We start from the raw sequence: 25,571 nt of genomic DNA, 5'->3' as shown, positions 1-25,571 counted from the left end.
ATGATATAATTTTGTGAAGAAAAACAAAATGAGTCATAGCAGGGAAGCTATGGATATGATTTACCTAGACCAGTAGAAAGCTTTTGATAAAGGAACACACAAAGGCTTAGCCACAAACCCAACAAGTACAGTAAAGAGGACAGACTATTTAAGTGCATAAAGAATTTAGTGTGGAGTCCAAAGACAAAAGGATGTAGTGCAGGATTGCAAAACCTAGAAAAGGATTATGGAAGTTTGGAAAGGATGGGGAAATGTGGGAGGGCCAGTGGCGACAATCTTGAGTTAAATTCGTTGATGGATAACATACCCCAAACAAGGATATGTTAATTACCCACTCAGAAGGACCATTTGTTGCATCTCTGATGATAAGCAGATATTTACAGACATTTTGTTTGAAAAGAAAATTATGCTTTGAAGATCATAGAAGGGACCATTATAATGAAGCTATCTGTCTTCCTTCTTATGCATTTATAAGGCCCTATCTAAGCACCTTACAATCTTTAATATCCTCACAACACCCCTGTTGGGTAGAGAAGGGCTATGAGTCCTATTTTACAGATGAAGAAATGAGGCATAAAGAGCTAGAGCCAAGATCCTCAAAGTTTTTACATGTCTAACCTCTACTGATTTCAATGAAATCAATTGATTTTGAAAACAGTGGGAGTTAGGCACCTAAAACATTTGTTATGTGTGTAAAGTTCCAGACTAGCACCCTAACCACTAGGTAATTCTTCCTCTCTGTGACCTCTTTCCCATTTGATACTCAGATGCTGTGGAACTTGGTTGAGACAGGTCAAAACTTTTATAACTAACTAAATATTTGGACTAAGCTAACTAACTAACTAAATATTTCTACCTTGATTCAGCAAAATACTTAAGCATATGCCCTGACTACTCAGATAAATTTAAGTAATATGAACTGCATGAATGGTATGAATAATATAAAGTAATATGAACTTATGGAGTCTTCTGAAGCTAATTTTGATGATGTGATGTCAACTTTGATCTGAGATAATTAGTTGTAGTACTTTGTAACCTCTATTTTGAAATGCTGTCATTTACACCAAACAGCATTGTGTTATTACTGCAATAATATTGTGTTATTACTTTTAAAAAGTACAGAAGATAAACCCATTCAGAGAAAATACAAAGGCTAAATTGCAAAACTATAGTGTTTGCCTCAATGCAGCTAGTGGAGGTGAACCCCAGGTGCAGGGTATAGGCTAACCTTCATTAGCTACATCAGGGTAAAAACTATAATGCTTTGTCTCCACTAGGATTTTACATTGAGATAGTTCTCTTGATATAAAGATGCACCAATTTTTGCAGTGAAGACAGAGTCTTTGTGTGCTTGCTTAGAATCCTCTCTCACACCCCATGTGTACTCTTCAGTACCCCAAAGATCCCCTCACCATGCCTCCTCACATACGCCAACTCTGCAGCTCCTGGGCTGGCAGTCTTTGGGTGAATGGAAGTGTAATCTCTGCTCCCTCACCATGCTCCCCACACAGCATTACCCATGCTCACAGCATGCTCCCTGCTACATATGCTACCCACCAGAGCCATTCCCCCTCACCTACAGTGATATCCCCCTCTCTCCTACTCAGCTAGTGATTGGTTAAGTTTTTAGCTCTGAGGAACAAGAGGTTAGTCCCAGTGAAAACAGCAACAACCAGCTGGGACTGTGCTCCTCACATTCCCTCAGAGCAGGGTTACAAAACATGTTGGTAGAAATGCCTGAGTTCATCTGAGTATTGTCTACACATCAGCTTCTTCCCTTACTACCATCGGAGGCGGTGTATTAAAAGGCCCAAGAGACTGAAACCTGAGTCAGTGTTTAGAAAGCAGGGAGTTACAGTGAGATTATAAGAAACAATCATCAAGCTAAAGATACATGTTGGTTATTGTCCTTTTCCTTATCTATAGGTTGGTACCTCTTTAGACTCTTACTGAGTTAGTGCAGGGTATGTTTATATGCTAGGTATGTTCAGCCAAGCTCAGATATAGTGATGGGTGCAATATAAGAACTTGGAAGTTGTTTTAATATTTCCTAATCAATCTTGTTTTAATAAGATGTACATGTTCTTAGACTATCTTGTTTGAGAAATTCACACAGCCTGTCGCACAAGTGATAACTCTTCATTCACTCAATGACACTGAAGTAACAAAGGTGCAGGCCCCCAACCCTGCAATTTGTTGCATGAGGGTGGAGCCGTGCTCTCCAACAGAACCACATTGAGTTAAGTATGCAGACACAAGTCACAGGATCAAAGCCTTACTACATCGTAAGCTCTACAACAGTGGTTCTCAACCCACAGCCTAATCAGCACACAGCTGTGGCCCCATCCTCAGAGCCATACAGGTATTATACATATTGTATGGATGTGATCCACATAACCCATAGAGAGTTGCATATGTAGTCCACCATGGTAAATAGACTGAGAACCACTGCTCTAGGAGGTGCAGAACTATGTTTTACTGTATGTTCATCTATCCTAGCACAATGGGTCTCTGATTTCAGTTGGGGTATCAAGGTGCTATTGTACTACAATTAATAATAATGGTACCTGGAAGCTCACCCTGCTCAGAAATGTCATACTGTACTGACAAAAGGCATCTGTCCTATAAGGTGTGTTTGGTGCCAGGGATGTAATCTCTGTTATACAGGAAATGCCTCATCACTGTGGATGAGAATCAAGTAAGTTACAGGAGCTTAAGAACTGTAATGCAAGATGAGATTTAGCATGCAGCAAAAGAGCTTGGTGTAGGTTACAGTGAAGATGCAGAATAGAGGCACTATTCTGAGATGAATGCACCCCACTCTAGTGGGCCAGGAAAGTATTAAAAGAAGCCTTGGGAGAAGAGACGAGAAGAGAAGAGAACCAGCTCCTCTACAGAAACAGCTTAAATTACAGTCCCAGAAGGAAGACTTTCCAGCTGCAGTACATTAGGGAACAGGGATAAAAGGGAAAAACTCTGAGCATGAAGTGTCTTCTGGGAGGAAGAGATCTGTATTACTTTAGAATAAGTGCTCTGCTAGGGAGGCTATTTGGGTCTAGATAGGCAGTAAAAAAAGAGGTAATGAGACTGATTAATTCTTTGAATAAAATGTGGTTTTCTTTTACAAAAGGTGCTTTATTTTTCCATGGCTGTAGAGCAAGAACTCTTCCTAGGTAGTAGAACCTTTGCACTGAGATAGTGTCTGATGATAATGATACTGTTGGCTATCAGCCTTTGTTAAGGAAACTTGTACAAGTAAAGACCAGTCTTATTGTTCACTAGTGTGATGGGTTTACCTGTTTACAACTGTAGGTGGCCAAGATGGATGCTGTCTGGTGTAACTTGTTCATGGGTATGTTGCTAGGAAGTGTAGGCTCTTGCTGCCTCTATAAGTATTCTGTGGCTTATAGATATGTTCACTTTGATGCTATAAATATGACATTTTACTACCAATATAAAAAGCACCTTTAAGGAAGAAGACTATTTAGCAGCTCACCCTGGATTTATATTATGGATCACGTTTAACTATCACTGCTAATTAATCTTGCTATGTAAAGTAGTCCTGGAAACTAGTTTAAAAACTTCAATGAAATTTAACTATAATGTGCCAATTAGAGTGGTGTCTGGTTGCCCCAGTGAAATAATCTGTACTTGGGTTCAGTTCAGATGAGAAGCTTCTCTACCAGCCAGTTAAAATATGTACATTTTGTGCTGTTAGGGGTAGCACGTGGGATTGTATAAATTAGAGGAGATTAACTCCTAACACTTAAAAAGTTGCTATAGTTTATAAAACTCTGTTTGCATATGTTGTGAGTGAATGTGATACAAATGGAGTATGAGAGATTGTTTTGCCCTTCCCTCTGTCTATGCTGCCTTATTTTCCTGTTCTATTTCTTTTTTCACTTTCTCTGGGAATTAAATGAGTTCCAGAGTCTGAATACTGAGACCTGAAAATTAGTTGTGGTTGCCATGACAATAATTTTCCAGGAAAAGCAGGAACTAGTTACTCTGATTTGATCCTGAAAAGCCTAATGAGGATCCAATCAGGGCAGGGGAAGGACCAAATAAAAACAGGTTTGTAGAAAGTGGATGGTTATAGAAGAGTATGAGTCCTGTATGTGGTGCTAAGGGTGAAGCTTATAAACTGGAACTAATGAATTAAAACCAAGTTACTCAGGAAGTTGGTGGTATACTGAAACTGCTACCCAGTCAATTTTAAATGCTGCAAGGCTACAGGTATGCTGAATCCTGATGCTGGGATGGTTAAAGATGAGCTGAGATTGAAGGTGGTGGATGGTGTACTGCCATCCCTGCCTGTGAAACATGAATTTCTTAAGTTTTATTAAAGCTTTTGTGAATATCCCCTCCCAGTTCAGGGAAGGATAAATAAAATTTCTATTTAAACCTAAGAAATAAAGCATCTGAATTTTATTTTGTTAAAACTAGACTCACTGCTTGATAAGTCCCTGTGACAAATTCAAATCAACAAAGAAGTCAATATTCCTATAATTCTGAATCAATTTGGGATAGAGAGGAAGCAGATTCATCTTGGCAGTGGTGCCAACAGCTGTCTGTCATCATCTCTTCCTGCTGGAATTATGTCCTCTCATCTTCTAAATAATCTTGGTGTTAATTAGCATTAAAAAAGACAGCCAGAGGCTCCTGGAGGAGTGTTTGACACACCTAATTACTGGCAGCATTTATAGGCTCTCCAGATGACTTGGTGAGAGTCTAACTGTTGGGTCCCACACTGAGGAAAACTTAACTGATACTTCTAGCACTTTAAAGACTAACAAATTTAATTTCAGTAGGCATAAGCTTTCGTGGGCTTCAGCCCACTTCCTCAGATGCAGGTGGTAGAAATAATACAGCAAATAGGGGCAATATATATAGGAGGCAACCAAACTAAAGTACCCGGCTTTCATCCACCTACCCCATTGTTGTCTATGCCTTTGGATATGTATATGTTGCCTCCTATATATGTTGCTACTATTTGCTGTATTATTTCTACCACCTGCATCTGAGGAAGTGGGCTGAAGCCCACGAAAGCTTATGCCTACTGAAATTAAATTTGTTAGTCTTTAAAGTGCTACAGAACTCTTGTTTTTGCTGTATACAGACTAACACAGCTACCCCTCTGGAACTTAACTGATACTTGTAAATGTGATTGTTCAATTTATGACAGAAGATGCACCAGGAACCACCTCACTCTCTAAACATGAAAATATAGATCTTGGATCTTACTCAGGAAAACACTAACTTGCATCCATGCTTTAACCATTTATTGTATGCTCTATATTACAGTAGTGGGAGGGGTCCCCAAACTTTCTTTGGGCCCTCTTTTGGATAGTCACTGCATACACACAATACTTTGACCTTAGCTCAAAGAGCATATAAAAGTTGCATGACTAAATGCTTTGCTGCATCAGGACTGTAGTGAGATGACATAACTGGGTCCTAAAGGTTGCATGTAGCATACATACAAAGAAAATTAGCCAACATAACTGCTCATTAATTTCCTCTTTCTCCCCCTGACACTCTTCCCCTCCCCCGGCCCAAAAATTGCATCCTGTATTTATCAGTAAATAAGCTCTTGGGGACATGAACCATGTCTAATATAGAAAACTATGTTTTTGTGAAGTAGATGAAAGCCTTGGAGTACTTCAGTGTACTGTCAATCGCAATTCAGGTTATAGTGATCTATGGTTTACTTTAGAGAGAATGTTGAGTACTGGAGGGAGGAAAATAACCCTATTGCAATAGGCAATCACTATACTAGGTACTGAGCCAAAATCTACTCTCCTTATTCTTGCAAGTTGTTGTTTTGAGGTACTTAAGTGGAACAGATGGGATTTTTTTTTATAATGTGAAGTTACTCCTGCTAAAACTGTTCAAGCATCCACGTGATTCTTATTAAGTATGTTTCTAAAAAACACTATCCTGAATTGTTACTTCACAATGTCTACCTAAAGGCAGTTGCATACACCTTTTATTTAACTGGGACTTAAGAGTCTTTCTAAACAAAAGGATGGCCTTGTAGTTAAAATGATGGATTGAGGCTTGGGAGAGCTGATTTCATTTCCCAGCTCTGCAACGGACTCTAACTACCTTGCCTGAGTAACATAATGTCTCTGATACCCTAGTTCCCAACTGCTGATGAGGCATATTTCCTTCTCCCCCAGTGCTGTCTTGTGTTGGGGCTTCAGTGTGTGAGTTCCTGTTACCAGGGAATCAATGTACGTGTACAGTCCTAGCCCAGTGAGGCTCTGATTATAGCTGGGGGATCTGTAAGTAGGATCACCCTGGAAATAACTCCAACAATCAGCACTGTGTGGAAGGACTTAAAAAGACCCCTGCACTTGGCTTAGATTCCTTTGGGAAGGGAAGATGACTATCCACTCTAACCACTGCCCAGGAGCTCACCCCAGTGCCCCGTGGGGACAGGAACTGGGAGTGAGAGGTAGGTGGCACAGGCGCCTAAGAAACAAAGTACGAAATTTCAGTGGGTGCTGGGTGGGGAGCACTTAAAGGTAGCGCCTAAAATCGGGTCACTTCAAAAGAGGGTCTCTCGGGCAGGATGTATTTTATACCCCTGATGCCTAACCACAGAGCAAATAAAGGCATGACCGCTGACAAGGCAAGGGCCACAGGCTTCTCTCTCCCCACCCCCAATGGATCCCCGCAGCAGCGACCACCCCAAACCCACGCCCCTCTGTCTCCCCGCACCGAGTGAGCGACCCCCTCCATTTCCTGCCTGCCTGGTGCCTAGCCCCGCCCTTCCCGGGCTGTGGGGGCGGGGTTATGGCCCCGCCCGCAGCCTAAGGGGAGGAGCGACTAGAGCCGGGACTCATTGCAGCCGCTCCTATAGGGCGCTGCGCTCTCTGTGCCTGCCAATCAAACCAGCGGACACACCTCCCCCCTCCCCTCCAAGCGGTTGCTAATCACGTGGGAGGAGGAGACCGAAGCAGCAGCCTCCGGGCCCGTGACACTCAGCGATCTCGCGAGAGAAGGCGGGGCGGAGGCAGCAGCCGTTCTGCATAAATAGCCGAGGCTGCGCCGGGGGCGGCTTGGCCCTGCCCTGCCGCGTCCGGGTCGGGAACGGGTGAGACGCGCGAGCCGCAGCCCCGCCTCCTACCGTGGTTTAGCGCGAGCGCGGGGGGTGTCGGTCTCTGTCTCTAGGCGCAGGCAGCCCGGCGGCGGATCAGCGGCTCTCTCGGGTGAGTGAAGCTGCCCTTGGGAGCGGCGGAGCGCTGGTAATCTGCCGTGCTGGCGCATGTTCAGCAGCGCCGGAGCCGTTTAAACCCCCGGGCTCGCTGCGGAGCCGGCTCCACGGTAACGGGGCTAGCCCCCGTCCTGCCCTGCTGGCCCCTTCCTGCACGGAGCTAGCCCCACTTTGTTCGGCGCTGGGGTTGCCGCAGCCGGAGCCAGCCCCGGCTGTTGACGCCCTTGGGGGCTGGGGTTGCGGGGGGCTGGCACACGGCTGTGGCGGGAGAAGGGGCGAGGCTGTGTTTCTTGGCCGTCCATCCTTCTTAATCTGCAGTGTTCCCCTTTCAGCCCCGCGCGTCCTGCGCTAATGGGGCGTCGCGCCCTAGGGGCTGTTCAAGCCCGTCTCTCTGGGAGGAGAGGGGTTTTGTCGCTTCACTGATGCGTTTACGATTTCACGCCTAACGTCTGAAGCCACCTTCGTTCAGCCAGTCCCTGGGAGAGCTCTGTTAGCCGTGGTCCTTGCAGCTGGAGTAGCCTGGGGAGGCCTCGCTGCCCTTAACACATGTGATGCTGCTGGTCCAGTTTCTGCCCAGTGGGTCACCAAAAAGCTGAAGTGATGAAATCCGTAGACAGGTGCTTCTGTCTGCAATTTAGACAGCTGGATCAGATGGGAATGCAAATCCTGATGTCTGCTTAGTGTAGTGAGTGGAAAGGGGCTTTCTAGTCCCCTTGCTTGAAGATTGAAAGCCACTCGCTTCTGTTCCTCTTTATGGAAGTAGGAACAAAACTTCTGACTCAGTTAGCTTATTCATTTTTCCTGTCTACTGGTCTCTGCTCTCTCTAAAATATGGCTTACACATGTGGGTCTAACTCAACCACATCTCTCAAATGCACTTCTTTTGTTAAGATCCACATTGGCCTTTAACTAGAGGGAACTGTCAAAGTGGCTGAGAATATGCACTAGAGTTCGTGTGGGGTTATATTCTTGTAGTGAATGCTACAGCTTTTAGGATCTGTAATAGTTATGGTCAGGGGATGGTTTAAGCAGTGGGTTAGCTCCTGGAATAAGAGGTTATAAATCATGCCAGGACTGGTCATTACCTCTTCATTTTTCCAGCAGAGAGCAATTCTCTCTCTCTCTTTGTGTGTGTGTGTCTCTCTCTCTCTCTCTCTCTCTCTCTCTCTCTCTCTCTCTCTCTCTCTCTCTCTCTCTGAGACCTTTGGAAACTAAGCTCATACTTGGTCTGTATAGATCTTAAAAGTTGCATAGCTTTTTATAGAAGAGTAGGTTTGCCTCAATGTCCTTGCTTTTAGCTAGGTGCTGCTATCCCATCCCAGTGTTGTGGTGCCTTGCAGTCCAAAGGTAGTTGTATTTCAGTTGTTCTATGTATCTAGTATGGAAAGGAATTTAACATTTTATGACTACTGTACTTTGTCCTGTCTGCTGATGTGGAATCTATTCAGTAAGCCTTAACATTTTATACTAACTCTTTGCACCTATCTATTTGTGTTCCTTAGTAATCTGCTCCATGCCAAATTTGTTCCACCATAAAAATGGTGGCTCATCTTATTACTACATCAGGGAAGGGGATGGGGGGAAGTTACAAAAGGCATCTCTGTGCCTGTACATATGCTGTAGAGAAACTAACACAATCAATATTTTGCCTACTTTTGTCCTTGTTTATTGGGCACTACAGGATAAAAGCTGTGCTTGAACCTATAAGCATAACAATCAAGAATTGAAATGGGAACACTGGCATTTTCCTAGTGTGTGAACACTGCAGTGCATATTAAATGTGGAATTGTTTTGTTTGTCAGGAGCTCTGACAAACAAAACCCCACACTATGGAATTCCTTGTTTAGGGCTTTCATGGACTAAACTTTACGGTTGAGTTTTAATGCTCTGAGACATATATAGGGTCTTTTGAAAACTAAACAGACCCTTAATTAAAAGGGCACTGTCATGTATGAATCTTACAAATAAAGAACGCTTGTTCTTGAGGCTTAGCTTCAGCCTCTTCTATCATGTTAGTATAGAGACACACCATGGAAAGACACCATCCATTGTTCAGGAATAGCATTAATATATTTGTTCAATTAGGACTGTATTATCTACTCCTCTTTCCTCCACAGATAGGGATGAAAGCCTAGCAGATTTAGGTGGGGTGTATGGGAAGACTGCCAGTACTTTCTCCTTAGCCCTACAGAAGTCCCTCTGTGAAGAAGCAGGATGGGTGGGTCCTGGTGTGACAGCTGTTTTCTGGGGCGTCTTCCAACCCCATGTGATTTGGCAATAAATGTTTAACCTGCCAACACTAATTCAGAGTTCTCTGCAGTAGGGAAACCCTGCTCTGTATGGGGGTAGGGGAATTTTAGGGCAAGCATCTAATAGGGTAGCAGGAGCCCATCCAATGTGGTGGTGCATGACCTTGGCACAAATAGCCCAGTCTTAATGGTCATCTGCAATCTGTATGTGTTAAGTGCCTCAGGCTGAAACTCTGCCATTTGTGTGGAGGTGGGGAAGGAAACAGTACAGGTGCCAGCTATAAAACAACGCTACTCTGCAAACTTGCTTATGCCTCTACATTTTAAATCCTCTGGAGAGGATGAGATACACAGTACTTGTTGTATAGCAATAGATGCACTAGAAAGTGATCCTGCAGAAACACACGTTTAACTTGTGTATTGTGGTCAATGGGATCACGTGTGTGCTTAAAGTGAAGAATGTGTGTAAGAGCAAGATTTGGGGCCTTAATGATACATAAATTCTTAACTTCTCTTCTGTTGAGTTGACCCACTTAAAATCTAGCCCATTTTGAAATATTAGTTAAAAATAGCTGCGGATACTTCATCTTACCCGGAGTCCCCATGTCTACAATCACAATTTTTTTAATTCTTCAAATATTTTTCTATTACTATATGGAAGATGCATCCAAACAGGGGTAACTTAGCTTAGACCAAGAGTGCTGTCAAATCAATGAAGTAATCAATGGAAAACTTTTGTATTACAAACCTCTCAACTATTTTTAGTTGCCAATCCATTTCATTTTGCATCTAATACCTGAATTGCTATGATCTCAACTGGTGAATGTAGTAGAGAAACTAAGCTTAAATGGTCTAAATTATTACAGTATAACCTAATTCCTTACAGCCTGCATATGAGTGTGTCAATCCTCTTCATGAGAAGGATCCAGACAAGTGTTTAAAAGCCTCTTGCTTTCTTAGGAATAACTGCTTGCTTCTCCAGAAAGGGAAGAACTACAGCCTAGACTATTAAAGTGGAATATTAGGGCGTGACTATTCAAGACTTAATACATTTTTAATTTGGCTTTATCTTGTTTCGGTAGGCTCAACCAGAGTCAAGACCTACAAAAACAAAATGGCATTGGTAGTAACTGACCCACAACAGGTATGTATGAGTTAACAGATCAGTCACTTTGTCATGTAGCCAAGAAGGATGTGAGTTTAACCTTCTCTCTGTTTACACAGAATGTGGTAGCCAGGGTTGTCAGCCTTCCCTTGGTGAGTTCCACCTATGATATGGTGTCCACCGCTTATGTCAACACAAAAGATAATCATCCCTACCTGAAATCAGTATGTGAGATAGCAGAAAAAGGAGTGAAGACCATCACTGCAGTGGCCATGACAAGTGCTATGCCTATCCTCCAGAAGCTGGAGCCACAAAGTAAGGCGCAGCTCTACTTTTTTTGTGCATTGATGTACTTAGTTGAGTTGTTTAGATAAAAATATATAGGCTTTGTGGATTTGTGGTAGTGTTTAGAAGTATCTAGGGGCACCCTGTGTGAGTTAGTTACTTGTAACAAGTAAGTCTCCACAGGAGAGTTGTTACCTTAGTTTGAGCAACTGTAATTAAATTTGAGCTTTTATAAATAGTCCGAAATCAAGTGAGTTCTGGATCTCCTAACATTAAACTTCTGGCTCGTTCCTAATGAGCTTTGATTTCTAAGATTAAGAAGCCTCTTGCTCAATTTCTGTTCTAACCTTTCACCCAGTTTTGAGCTCTGCATCATGCTTCCCCTTTTACCTACTTCTGAGTACAACTTGCAGTTACAAATTTGGCAACTGTTTCATAGCTTCTTGCTCTGGTTTTAGCTCCATGTCTAGTCTTATGAATTGGCAAATGGCCAGGAGACCTTTCATCAGTCTCCTCTCTAGGTCACTCCCTTGAAAGATATTTGATGTCAATTGTTCGTTGCTCTTGCTGAGTGCTTGAAACCTGGGCTGTTTGTAGAATTAAGCTGGTTGGTTTTTGTTTCCTTTTTGAAAAGGAGTTTTCATACAAACTGAGACTGGGCTTCTTATTTCAAAAAAAGTAATTAACCTTTAGCTTTGGGGGTGTTGGAGTGGGTGGCGGGGTATGGGTTTTTTTTAAAAACAGCGCAAGGGCAACTTAATCATTCTTGAAACTTCTCTAGTTGCAGTTGCCAACAGCTATGCATGCATAGGACTGGACAAAATTGAAGAGAGACTGCCTATACTATATCAACCAACTGACAAGGTAGATTCAATTACTGCATTTAAATCCTTGGGACAACCAGAGAGTCAGTAATTACTGAGGTAGCATAGCTAGGAGCAGAGCACAATGCTGAACATTTTGGAACTTTATGTTCTAACCCTGGGTTTGTCCTGGACACCCTGTAGCCTTTGGAGTCACTTAAGCCTTCCCCCACCCCCTCCAAACGCCTTTTTCTTCTCTCCCATCCCCCACGTGTGAGGATCCATAATTCTAGCTGAAGTCAGTGGCTGTATGGCACCATAGTAATTGTCCTTTAATTTGTTTTCCTTCCCATTTTAAATGAAGATAATACTTACCATTAATCCTTATATTGCACCTGTAAACCAGGTAACGTTTTTGCATTGGTTCAGATATCTAAACACTCTACTTCAAACAATAGCCATTTCTAAAGAAATGGAATATGGAAACTGTTAAAATGACTTGCACACACTTAATCACTTCATATAAAAACATTTTCTGTAATTTAAAATGAGCTCTAACTGGAGAACAACCTATGAAAGTGAAACAGGTGTGTAACATGCACTATCCATTTGGGTGGAAAAGTAAATACTGAATTTATAACTTGTGTCTATATTGCTGTTGTGCCAAAGGTCACGTTTAGGATGAGGGACCTATTGTGCTAGATGCTGTCCAATACACACCTTGGAAGACAGTCCCTGCTTAAAGAGCTTAATCTAACCTACTTCCTACTTTGCAATATGCTGAGCCACTGGGAATATCTGCTTTCATTCGTTGCTACCATGCGACTACAATGGAAGAATACCTCTGGTGTCTGAGAGCTTGCTGTTTTTTTCAAAGTTGCATTGCACAATCTTTCTTAGAAGAGAAATTTTTAGACTAAGATCCCTGCTGTCTTGCCTGAATTCTTTCAAGGTCTTCTCCCGCCTAACTAAAGTTTATCTCCTTGCCCTTCCTTTGTATTGAGTTAGTATCCTTCCTTAGGGCTAGGTGTCTTTACAGGGGTTACATATGTTGGTTTGGGGGACTAGGCTGACCTGTAATCAAATAGTGTCCTGCATGATGCTACCAAATGGGCCACATAGCTGGGTTCTTGACTATTGTGTTACTTGGGTTCCTTTCAGTAGTGATGCCTCAGTAATACTTGGAAGGCTGGCTGGATATGGAGGGAGACAAACATTCATTTATGACCATTTAATGTAAATAGCTTAATGACCTGGTGGTATAAATGTTGCTGTATGAAGAATAAATCTTCCTAGCCCAAAAGACTCTTGATCAGAACATGGCATTAATACCTGGTGTCTTTAAACAGTCACAAGTTAGGCACCCAAAACTTCTGAGAATTTTTTCCTTAAAGAAAAATTTTTATGATAAACCGGGTAGAAAGAAACATAATTCTAGGCTTGCATCGTCCAGCTACTCTGTAAACTACTAATGCTAATTCATTTTGTGATGAGAGTGCCTCCTCCTCTAACACTGAGTAGCTTTAGGTTTCTACTTGCTATATGAAAGCCAGATTTGTCATTGATTCTGTAGTGGATGCCTCTTAAAGAATCCTGAAATCAGTTATACTGAAACTTTTAGTTGTCTGCACTTCTGGAAAGATCTGTAATCCAGAACTTAAACACACCATTATTAAAGGAGGAATCTTCCTCTTTTCCTTGCAGGTTGTCGCAAATGCCAAGGATGTAGTTGTTGGTGCAAGAGATGCTGTAACAATCACTGTGACTGGTGCCAAGGATACGGTTTCCCACACAATTACTGGAGTCATGGACAAGACTAAAGAAGCTGTGCATGACAGTGTGGAAATGACAAAGTCTGTTGTCAATGGCAGCATTAACACTGTACTAGGCAGTCGTGTGGTGCAGATGGTGAGCAGCGGGGTGGATAGTGCACTCAGCAGGTCGGAGACTCTTGTAGACCAGTATCTCCCACTTACTGAAGAGGAGCTAGGTAAGACTAATTCAGTACTTGTGATGAGATAGCAACAGGGGAGGGGGATTGTGAGTGGGGAGAGACAATCCACGTCACTTGTGCCACTGCTCGTAGGGTGGTCAGGCATTGATGCTAGTCTCAGACATAGCCCTTCACCTATGCCAACTGTGATGGACTTTTGTCGGCAGGGAAGGCATATGGATGAGTGGCATGTTCAGAATGAAGAGGTGGGTTTTGCCCCATCCAGATGTGTTTTGAACCTGCTTTGTAGTCCTTCAGAGGCTGGACTGCTAACCTAATTCTTTTTTTTGGAAGTCTGGTCTAAACTTGCATTTCTCTCTAGCAAAAGAAGCTACAAAGGTTGAAGGATTTGAAGTTGGAGTTCAAAAGCCAAGCTACTACATTAGACTAGGATCCTTGTCTTCAAAGGTCCGCACCCGTGCCTACCAACAGGCCTTAATCAGGGTTAGAGATGCTAAGCACAGAAGCCAAGAGACTATTTCACAGCTCAATTACACTGTTAATCTGGTAAGTTAACAAAAATTCTGATTTGGGGTGGGTATGAGGTGTAAATGCAAAATCTCTTGGTAGTCTATCTTAGAACTCTTTGACAAAGAAATATGGAAAACTTCTAACCAAAATTGTTTCACCAATTAAATCCAAGGTTCTTAAAGGTATAAAACACATCCATTATTTTTCAAATCCTCATCTCTTGAGACTGAACCTGTTTTAGTTTAACTGTAAAATGAGATTGCATCTGTTTTTCAAGACTAATAGAAAATTGACTTGTTCAATACCAGTTCCTGTTTAAAGGACCCAGCTTAGACCCTGCACTGGGTCTACACCAAATGGACTTCATCCAGTGAAGAATGACTTGCTATTCTATTCAAGAATCCTACCCAATTCCATTAGTACAAGAAGATTCTTTAAATCTTGTTATGACTAACTTTGCTGTTGAAACTACTTATTCTTGAGTGCTCTTGTATTGTTAGAATTGTGATGCAGAACAGTTGTCTTTATAGAAAGTAGAAATTGGAAACTGCATCTGGACTCTGACCTGTACACTATTTCCAACACTTACACATGATACTACTAGAAAACACAAGGCAGATTTTTTTTCCTCTATAGCTCTAAAAATGGCTGTTTACCCAACAAAACTGTTTCTCTTAATGAGTTTCGCAAATAAGAGTGGGAGGTCTGGAGAACACTGATCATAAGCACCCTAAACTGCGTTTGGGATCCTTGCTTCACTACCTCATTTGTTGTTTTCTAGATTGAATATGCCAGAAAGAACATGAATAGTGCCAACCAGAAACTTCATGATGCCCAGGAAATGCTATATCAGTCCTGGGTAGAATGGAAGAAAAACACAGGCCAAAATGACGGTGATGAATCACGCAATGCTGAGGTAAATAAATGCACCAAGAATTTAATTACATGTTGCGAAGTACATACTGTAAACATACAAGTAATTTTTGGTCCTTGTGTATTAATCGTTTTTGAAACATCCTATGCTACCAAGATGCACTTTAAGTATGGAGAACCTGAGTAGTGGTGACTTACACCCACCATGTGGATTGATCTGCAAAATGAATTGAATTTGATTCTATGCTGGTCATTACTTAAACTGGCCTGGTGATTGGCACCAGCCATAATTAGTGATGCAAGCTAATTGACTAGACTACTTGTATTCATTTCAACAAAAAATTATTTATCTGAATGCAGATGTCTCTTAGGAGAACCCTAAACAGTGCAATAATGGCCTAAGGTGGTAATCTGGGTGCCACCTTCTATCTTCTGCGTCCTCCAGCTGCTTCTATAATGTTAGAAGTCAAGCTTCAGCTTACCTACTACATTCTCACCTCCAATTTTTTTGGTTTAAAAAAAATAAAAAGGGGGGTGGTGGTAATGAGGGGAGAGTTAATGTTGGCCTCAAGCTCTCTATACTCAGCTGCTGCGACCTGCTCTCCACGGTTGAATCGCAGGCTCAATAAATTACTGCTGGGGGCCAAGCTACTGATAATATGCTCTCCCAGGTACTCAGATCTGTCCTGGACATCTTCTCATGTAGCTCTTCAGAAGATCAGAACAACCTTAGTGGGACTGACAAGGCAATTTTCCAATCCTCTACCTTCCTTCCTCACCCCACCCTCCTGGACTACTTCCTCTCCTTGCAGGTGTCTTAATCAACCTGGTGTTCTGATAACAGCACAAATGCAGTAACTGATTAGCTGAATTTAAAATGCCATCTCATAAGTATTTGAAACTGTTAGTGAAACACAGGTAATGCTTCCAGCTTAAACAGTGAGTTACTGGGCTTGTACTACAGTACAGTTGAGACTAGAAATAGAGTGCCACATTTTCCATAAATGTAGTGCACTTCAGAGATTTATAGCCATCTAGAGTTCATATCCTAGGTCTGTCGGGCCTGTTTTCAAAAGCAAGATCTTGACCCAGTAAACTCAGTCAAGCCAATAGCATAATAGTTTCCTGTCTCTGAAATGAAGACCCTGCGCTTTCATCTGCCACAACGTTAACTCTGTCTCCCCTTCGCTTCATTCCATGAGCTGAGCTTTCGGCAACAGAGTAGAATTGTTGCAGTGACCAGCTCTCTAGACTAATGGTTCTCGGCCTGTGGGCTGCTAGTGGCCCAATCAGCACATAGTTGCTGCCCATGTGACGTTTTGCATTATGTGGGCTGCATGTACAGCCCACAGTGGTAAATAGGTTAAGAACCACAGCAGCATTTAATGAGCATGCTTCTAAGAGATGCTGTTGCGCTTTGTTTCCAGCACATTGAGTCACGCACACTAGCTATGGCACGTAGCCTGACTCAACAGCTTCAGACCACCTGCCTCACCCTGATGTCCAGCATACAGGGGTTGCCGCAGAACATTCAGGATCGAGTTCATCATGTTGGGGCAATGGCAGGAGACGTCTACAGGAGCTTCCATTCTGCTTCCTCGTTCCGTGAAGTATCAGATAATATTCTCACCAGTAGCAAAGGACAGCTGAAGAAAATGAAGGAGTCTCTGGATGATGTGATGGATTATCTTGTTAACAACACACCACTCAACTGGCTGGTAGGTCCCTTTTACCCCCAACTGGCTGGGTCTCAGCATGCTGAGCGCAAGGGTGAAGGGGAGAAAAATGCCAGTCAGGAAGACAAACGGCCTGAACACAGCACAGATTAAATTGCATAGCCCATGTATATGCTGCAATCTGACCTAACAAGGTGACTTAACTATTGTACCTGTCAGGTGACCTATGGGAATAAACTCAACAAAGTGGGGAGGGAGAGATTATGATCTAAACATGTTCTTAACCCAAGACAGGAACTTTGCCTATCTGAGTGCTTCTGGAAATAATGAACAGCACGAAGTGCCTTGAGGCTTCAAACTTCAGCAGCTTATAGTACGGGTTCACCTTGTTTAGTTACCTGGTTAAGCAGCCTCATCTTGTTTGACAGCCAAAGTGTCAATGACCTTAAACCATGACCTTAAACGAAATTCAGTGCAACCAAAAAATTTGACTAGTCAGTGACTTGTGCAGGAAAAATATAGAAGTATTAGGATTTGATTTGGCACTCAAGTCCTGCAGTTCAACTGGACAATTTTGTCAAACTTCCATTGATGTTTCAGTATCACAAATTGTGCACTCAAATATTATGGCTCTGACTGTACAATTGTCTTAAAAATCACTTTATTGGACAGGTTACAAAAGCATAATGCCTTAATGTGAATCTGCCACTTGCTTTGCCTTCAAGTAAGGTTTCTAACTTGTTCAGCCAGTTATTTAAATGCTGTGAGTTTTCATTGCCCTAATTCTTCTTTTCAGATCTGTTTGTTTAAAAAAACAAAAAACAACCCCAATGTTCTTTAACTACACAATAACTCAACTTAAAACTAGTATTGAGAATTAAATCTGCAGTATGGAATATGAATGCATGAGTCATGCTGTTTGTACCAGTGTGCCTAGTCTAATGTCTTTTTATAGTGCTTTTTCACCTTTTTGTACTTGTGTATCTGTTCAGTAATAAATGCTTCAGCAGCCAAAGTCTGTCTCATTTGAATGGTGTAAAAACAAGCATTTTAGCACTTCCTTATTAAGCACTGTGACTCAGTCTTGTTGAACTGGCTCCAGGAGAAGGCAGACTTGAAATGCAAACAAAGTAGAAACAAACTACTGGTTAGTTAGTAACCAGCATGAGATGCATTACACATATAGAGATGGGTCAGATGTTGCTGCTGCATTTGTTTCCTGCCCTCAGTCCCCACCTGCACTTCCACTCCCTCTTAGCTTTACTTCAGCTTGTCTGTGCTTATTGTCTGCCTTAGTGAGAACATAGACTGTAGAAATGACTGCGCTGTAATGTAAAGGAGGAGGTTGGTGCAGGATGGGTTGGACAGCTGCTTGCAGTGTGGGCATTCTTCTTGCATGTGACTTCTCACACCTACCGAACTGGCTGTCCTCCCCCTGCAGCCAATATACTCTTCATTAGAGAATAGCAGACATGTTCTGTTGTCTGGCAGTTGCATTAATAAAGCCAAATACATGTATTTCTTTGCCAGATGGGCTGACCTGCCCATCTGAGGGGTAGTATGAAGCTCTACAGTGGGAAGAGCATTGCCCTACCTCAAAACTACTTCCCCTGCTCCTCTCGAGGGCTGTCCAAGATAACTGATGTTTGTGTTTTACCATTTTGTTTTCCTGGCAGGCACTGTAGACTGCATTGCTGGCTTCAATTTCCAAATGTCTGGATAAAAATAGCGATCTCTAATCTAAACACACGCATGCATGTGAAACTCCAAAGATAACTGGCACAGTACTTTACTTAACTGGCTTAGTACATGTATTATATTGCATGAGTAGGTGTAATGTAATACGAAACTTCTGCCAAGTACTACTGGACACTTGTTAACTCTTCTACCCTAAATCAAACTTAGGGAGAGTCCACATGATGAACAGCATAAACTATCTGCAAAACCAAAATCTCAAACCCACTGCTTATGCAATATTGGAAACAATGGAAACATTTAAACATGAGAATCAAAATGGCTAGCTAACTCAAACTAAATAGGGGGTTGAGGCTGTTGGAAGAGACCTTCCTGCTTAATGAATGGGCATGTTAAGAGTTTTAAGCTTCTGGGTTAACAATGGACTCAGTATTCTAGTGGATTTGTTTTTATTTGAAATGTATCATAAAATAGGGACTGACTCCTATGTCCTACAACCTATATTTGACTTTGTAACATCTCCAACATTGTCGGTTTTTTTTTTTTTTTTGTAAAGTAGCACTCTTACATACTGGGGCAATTGTTGGCAGCTCAGAGAGGCAACATCATGCATTCTCCCTAATTGTTGGCCTGTAGTTATCATTGAAGGACAAAGTCCTAATTCTAACTAAGACTCCCAAGCTGCTCTAACTTACAGTTGAGGGACCAAAAGGGTCCAGCAGGCAATGCCACTAAGAGGCGTGTGTAAGTTAAAGTAGGAATCAGCACTTCCTGTTGGGCCTTTTGGCATCTAAGCTCATAAGGGTCTCCATGAAGAGAAACTTGCTGCTGCAATACTAGGAATGCTTCCTCAGATTAATAGGGAGCTGAGGTCAAATAGGTGGATATTTTGGGTTCTGAACTTTTGTGCCCCCATGGTTTTAAAAACTAAAGGTGAGCAGGGTGGTGCAAGAGAGCCCTTTAAACTGAATCACAACTGTAACTTCAGCTCTTTCCTTAGGATACAATAGCATGGGTGTATAGGAATGTTGCTGGAGCAGACCCCCCTCCTGCCATGTGTCTTCAAACAAAATGGTTCTAAAATATCAACTGTGCCTATACTCCAGTTAGTTAGCACTTGTGCTAAATTACAGCTCCTCAGTCTCCTACTGCAGACAAGACTCTGTAGGCTGGCTTATGCTTTTTACTTCATCCACAGTTGCTTGCCAATTCAAAAGGGTTTATGTTGTAGTAGCACTGCTAGGGGTCCCTTTTGAAGTCATAAGATAAAAGTTGTTCAAATGATCACTTAAAGCCCTGGGTGGGGTAGAAGCTGTTCCTACAAATGTCTGACTTTTACCTTCCTCACCGCACTTGCCTAATGATCAACTCAATGACACTTTATAGAAATGCTCCACTCTACCATCAGCCTGAGAATAAAGAGACATTTCACCTTAAACAAAGAGCCTTTGTAAGGCCATGGGTTTGATACATTGAGAAATGACTTGAGCTATGGAAAGGTGTAGCTCATGACTCTAGTGATTTTTCTCACACTAAACATTGTTTTAGCTCCATATCTTAAACACCTGCTCTAGATTTTGGGTGAGGGGCAATAAAACCCCACTACACCTCTTAGCATAAATCAATAGCTATCAGCTTTACCTCCTAGCATCCTTTCCTACACTGTTATAATCATTTGTAAGCTATGGAAGTCTTAAATATGCTGACTTATAAACAATTGCACTGACATCTAGAACAAAGGATTATTACAGAAACAATCTGTAAAGTTAAGCTTGATTTAAGTGCAATATAAGATCTCTGAAATAAATACAAGCCTCACACTCCTCATCCAGTTTGATACTGGTTACTTCTATTATCCTAGACAAAGACTGAAGTAGTAACCATTTAAGGTTCCAGAAAACATATGTATCCTGCAATGCTTTTCCACACCAGAAGTGAGTGCTTAATTTCCCAAAGTTAGTGACAGAAAAAGGAGCTTTCTCTCCTCAAAGATCTTTCAGTTTCCATAAGTAACATCTGCTTCACTGGAGTTGCACAGGACTAGCTGGGAGTAGAATGTGTTCCAAGCCATCCTGCTTCCTAGGAAAGGTGAAGCTGTTACCATCTTAATAAAACAGACATTTGGTGCTCTTTGTAATATTCTGACTGACTACATGGGGACTCTCAGGCTTCCTAATGGGTTGTCTGAATGCTGCTTACAAATCTGCTTTTTCTATACCAGCTGGAAAAAATTGCCAAAAATGTCTCCTCCACAAAAATATTCTAACCTGCAATTCTCAGTGAATTCTGCATATTGCTTTCTCAATGTGGTATTAAAATAAGCACTGCACTGCCTGAGTTTAACATATGGTCAGTAATATTGTGAATACTTATTTGTTCTGAATTTATTAGTTTTGTACACTAATACTGAAACTTGGAGTTTTTGAAATTTTCAGTCACTTAGATGCATGCAAATAAAGGCTGTATCCATGTGCTAAAACTGTAAAGTAAGCAATTGCTTTCCTATGCTGCTTGTATGTAGTTCTCTTTTTCAAAAGTCTCTTAATATCTTGCCACATCTTTCTCATTAAAGTTAGTATCAAAATACAAATTAAATTCTGATAAATAGTGGCTAAATGCACAAAAATCACTGGAATATAGTTTAACTTTTTCTGGTAAAAAGTAACTTAATAGAGAACGTAACCAGTATTTATGGAGGGGAGTGGGTGCAAGAGAAGTTTGACCTGTCTTTTCTGGTCACAATCTCAAGAAAAATGTGGGTTACATGTTCTCCCATTCCCCATCAAATATGAAACAAACTATAAGGGCAAATACAGAGGCAATGTGGAAGTTAGACTCACATTAAAGGCTTGTCTGTGATAGGGCTTTTTGCATTGATCTACCCTGGCATTGGCATAAATATAATGCATATGTGCTACACTGGTACAACTTATCTGATTCAGAATAAAGATAAATCACACTGATGCAAACTGTGTTGTACACTGGCAGAGTGCATCTACAGAGGGTTTGCAGCTGGTGTAGCAATCACTAATGTTAACAGGCCCTTAGAGCCACTTACATCCATTCTTCCAACATATAAAGGAGTTTAAGTGCATGTAACTTGCTAAGATGGATGGAGAAGGTGTAAATTACTGAAACTCCAAAGTAGACTCCCTTAAATATGAGTAGAGTGGGTATAAATGGTACTGCAGAAGTTTATCATGTCTAACTTACATATTACCTCCAAATTTGGCCCCTAATGTTTTGGTTACATTGTATTAGACTTCCTAGTCACCTTACTAGTGTGGTAAGGAATGCTATGTATGATAATTTCTGCCAATAGAGGAATGGAGCCTCGTTCTTGTTGCCGTTTGGAGTCAATAGGATTAATTCTATTGATCACATTAGGAGCAAGATCAAGCTCTATCTAAAACTAGTCAGTTGCTATAGGCCTGTATGCTGCAATCCTCATGCTGTGTCTGAGGCCCAGGATGATGACAAGGTCTTTTGAAGCCCAGTTTTATTTTACTGGGGGCCTCTCATATCTCTGGAGCCCTGCTCTAACTTCCCAGCCCTGTAAACCAACTTCAGCGCCAGATCTCCACATTCTACTAGAAAGGTTGCTGAGTAATCTGAGGAGCCATTTCCTTCTTTGGCCTGTGCCTCACTCTTCCAAACATGTCATCCCCTGATAACAAGGACTGAGCATAGTCTGCTGCACAGCAGCGCAAGACAATGCCGTCAATATTATTGTTTAAAGAATAATCTTAACAGAGAGAAATATTTTGCAGTTAGAGGATGAAATAACTGGGTTGCTTCTCAGTGTAGCATCATGTTTAAGATAGTTAAAGCAGAGTAGGAGATTCATTGTATTTGCTTATTATTTTACCCTAACTGTAAACCCAAACTACAGTTGCTGCACAAATGCTGTAGCTGAGTTTGTGTTTTCTCACCTTGCCTACATTTAAGCCAACTCTGCATCAAACTGAAAAATATATTTACTTTGCTCAGACTGGGTAAAATTTTCAAAAATGCCTGAATCAGTTAGCTGATTCCCATTTTCAAGTGCTTCCAGGATCCTAAATCACATACAGTTCACTGAAAGGAATGGAAAGTAGGCTCCTAACTGGCTTCTGAAAATTTTGCCCAACATCTACCTGTGCTAAGTGCTTTACTAACCAATTGTATGTACAAACAGACCATATATAAAAATCACTTTGGTCATGACTGCTCACCCAATAGCAAACAGTCCATACTAATTCTACATACCCCATTAGGGTAGGAATTGAATAATGTGCTGTATTGAAACTGATGAGTGCATGAGTGAGGCAATGGGTATTCTCCACTTGGAATAGAGTGGTGTCAATTCTGTTGGGGTGATGGTTGTTGGTTTAAATAATATACTACTAGCAGCTGTAAGGTTGGTAACTATTATGAAGTTACTTGGTGGCAGATTTGAGCTTATACAAATGAAAGTTTTGCCATGTAGTCTGGGTCTTAAAATGTTGATCAGTGTGAGTCAATTACAGATATAGACTTCCATTGGCAAACTGCTGTGAAATGTTAATTTCTCACAATTACAGGCAATTACTTCCCCATGTGATTTCTTCAGAAAAAGACTGAGGCATATTAGCAGTGCAGTGTAGAGGAGCTTGTATTGATATCACCTATGCTGTATGTGTTCTGTGAATAAGCAGGCTCACCTACTAGCAGCTTACAAAACCATTAATTTTTTCTCAAAGCCTCATTCCCTTCTGAATTTTGAAGTGGACTGAAGATAAAGATGATATAGCAAACATACATAACAATTCTAAATGGATGTGAGATATAATATACACTAAAATCTTTGCAAGAGACCAATCTTATCAGACAACCTTTTTCTTAACATACCACCCTGAAGTATTATGAAATGTTCTGTATTGAGTGAATTCTGTTCCACTTTTATTATAAGAATGTATCTGTTAATCAACTAGTTTGTTTTGCTTAAGATGTTTCTGTCACTCTACACTATCTATTTAAAATAAAACTGAGAATGTTTGATTTGTTTAATACTTTGGAAATGATTTTCAGAGGTACTGAACATGTTTAGCTCTGGTTGACATCAGTTGGAGTCCTTAGTGTTCAGCTCTTCTGTAAATCAGGTCCTTCAGTTTTTACCTTCACATTTATTTGGGTTTCTTCCTCTGCAGGTGCCAGATTTCACTATCACAGACTTGTCTTCAGAATCTGATGATATTCCAGACATTTTGGGTTTGGATGAGGATGACCAGCAAGATTTTTCACGCACAAATGGTCCTATCATCACAGGACAAAGAGCTGAATAAATATCAGGCACAAAACTGTTCTCTTGATTTGATATGGTTTTTTTTTTTTTGCCATGCTAACTTATATTTCTGCTTTTTAAAAAGAAATCTATCTAGCTCTTGGAGTGTACAGTTTTTGGATCAATTTTGTTTCACTTAGCTGCATCGACATTCTGATTTGCATCTCTTTTTTTAAGGACTGCATTTTAGTGTAGCATGGGTGTCAAACTTCCATCCTCCAGGTCTGGTATGGCCCAATCGATGTAGCCGACTGGTATACACATCCATTTAAAACTGCACTGCTATTTGGTTTGCTGTCAGCAACAGCCAAAACAGCACTCCAATACTTTGCACAAAGGGCTGTCAGCAAAAAGAAACTGACTAGAATTTGCTGATAAAAGTTTCCCTTTTTAATCTATGTGAGTGAAGCACTTCTGCATCTACCTCTTTGCTGCTGGAAAGGTCTACAGTCTAGGCTTGACCTTGGGATTCTAGTCAGTTTTGGTGAGACTCTGTGTCTAAAGAGTTTGAAACAGTGTCCCTTTTTAGGAAGTGTTTTATCATGAAAGAGCTCCATTTCCCTCTGCATCCCTTCCATGTGTAAGTAAGTACTTCTGCTGCCCGGGGGAGACTAAGAATGGGAGTTGGGATTAGAAGACTGAAATATACAATATGGGGCTAAGGGCAGAGAAAATGCAAAAAACACAAAGGGAGAAAGGAGAAATAGGAATAAAAAATACATAAAAAAGGAAAGAGAAAAGGAAAAAACAGAGTATAGAGGAGCGATACAAATAATCATGGGCAAATACAAACAGAAAGGAGAAACTGACAAAGGGAGAAACTGGTGATAGTAACTTAGAGACACACACCATCGTTTTTGCTCAGTAACCAAACAGAGCAATTAACTTTAATAACTTTAATCAATATTACACTTTTTGCACACACCATTGACTTCAGTGGGAGTTTTTGGTATACGAGGAATGCAGCAGGATCAGACCCATTCAATGTTATGTTACTCTCTGTGGGTCATATACTACCCTTGTTCTATGTGCAAAAATCCCATTGTTATCACTGGGAAGCCATTGTAGATTTTGTGGGTTTTATATGGTGCTAATTTTGTAGACCAGGCCCACAGACACTGATTACGAATGTAATTTGGTGTTCAAATGAGAATGAGGTTGACACCCCTACTCTATTGCAATGTACTATTTGATTTTTGTGAACGCTTTGAAGTCTAGTCACTGAAATGCCTTGAAATAAAGTTTAAGTTATAAATCTTAGAATTTGTGTGGTGTGACTTCTTTGTTGTCTCTTGTACTTCAGTTTCTGTCTAAAGAGCTCTCATTTTAATTATTTAAAGCAGGGGAGAGAATGCATTTAAAAAGACCAGATGGGCATCTGATTCAAATATAATCCGACAGACACTGAGCTGCACCTTAACCTTATGTGGGCAAGGGACAGACTCACTTGGGGGCTCACACATACCCATTTGGGGTAGAAAAAAAACTGACTGCTTTATTCCAAATGCAGCTTCACAGAGCCGGATACGGACTGATTACGTAACAGGTGCTACAGTGCGATTGATAGATAATGTATTACAACAATATTGCAAGAGTGACTTTGATAAGCAGGGCATGTCTACGCTTAAAATGGCAGCGCTGCTCTTGTAGCTCTTCAGTATAGACACTCACTATGGTGACATGAAAGGTTCTCCTATCACTGTTAGTTCTTCCACCTCTCTGAGGCTATGTACACACTACAGCTTATGTTGGTGTAAGTTATAGTGTTCAGGGATGTGAATAAGCCATCTCTTGAGCAATGTAAATTACATCAACATAAGTGCCAGTGTGGATAACACTGTCAGCAGGAGGGTATAGGTACCACTGCTCGATGGGAGAGCTCTCTCCTGCTGACTTA

The 25,571-nt window shown here is 41.3% G+C and overlaps 1 protein-coding gene across 2 annotated transcripts; it reads left to right on the top strand.

Annotated features, from left to right (window-relative positions):
• Window positions 1–7,072: 7,072 nt before the first annotated feature.
• On the top strand, window positions 7,073–24,937 carry PLIN2 (perilipin 2). Of its 2 annotated transcripts, XM_067553133.1 has the most exons (9): window positions 7,073–7,217; window positions 10,554–10,615; window positions 10,696–10,891; window positions 11,643–11,725; window positions 13,369–13,654; window positions 13,980–14,164; window positions 14,910–15,044; window positions 16,429–16,719; window positions 23,541–24,937. In XM_067553133.1, the coding sequence occupies exons 2-9, from the start codon at window positions 10,586–10,588 to the stop codon at window positions 23,673–23,675; spliced, it is 1,341 nt and encodes a 446-aa protein (XP_067409234.1). In that variant the 5' UTR covers window positions 7,073–7,217; window positions 10,554–10,585; the 3' UTR covers window positions 23,676–24,937. The 2 variants fall into 2 exon arrangements, with proteins under 2 accessions (XP_067409234.1, XP_067409235.1); XM_067553134.1 differs by lacking the exon at window positions 23,541–24,937 and having other exon boundaries at window positions 16,429–17,692.
• Window positions 24,938–25,571: the final 634 nt, after the last annotated feature.

Source organism: Emydura macquarii, unplaced genomic scaffold (assembly GCF_026122565.2).
Source record: "Emydura macquarii macquarii isolate MOO-44397 ecotype Brisbane River unplaced genomic scaffold, CSIRO-AGI_Emac_v2 contig_1451, whole genome shotgun sequence".
NCBI classification, from domain to species: domain Eukaryota; kingdom Metazoa; phylum Chordata; order Testudines; family Chelidae; genus Emydura; species Emydura macquarii.
This window is presented reverse-complemented; position numbering and strand designations above follow the sequence as displayed.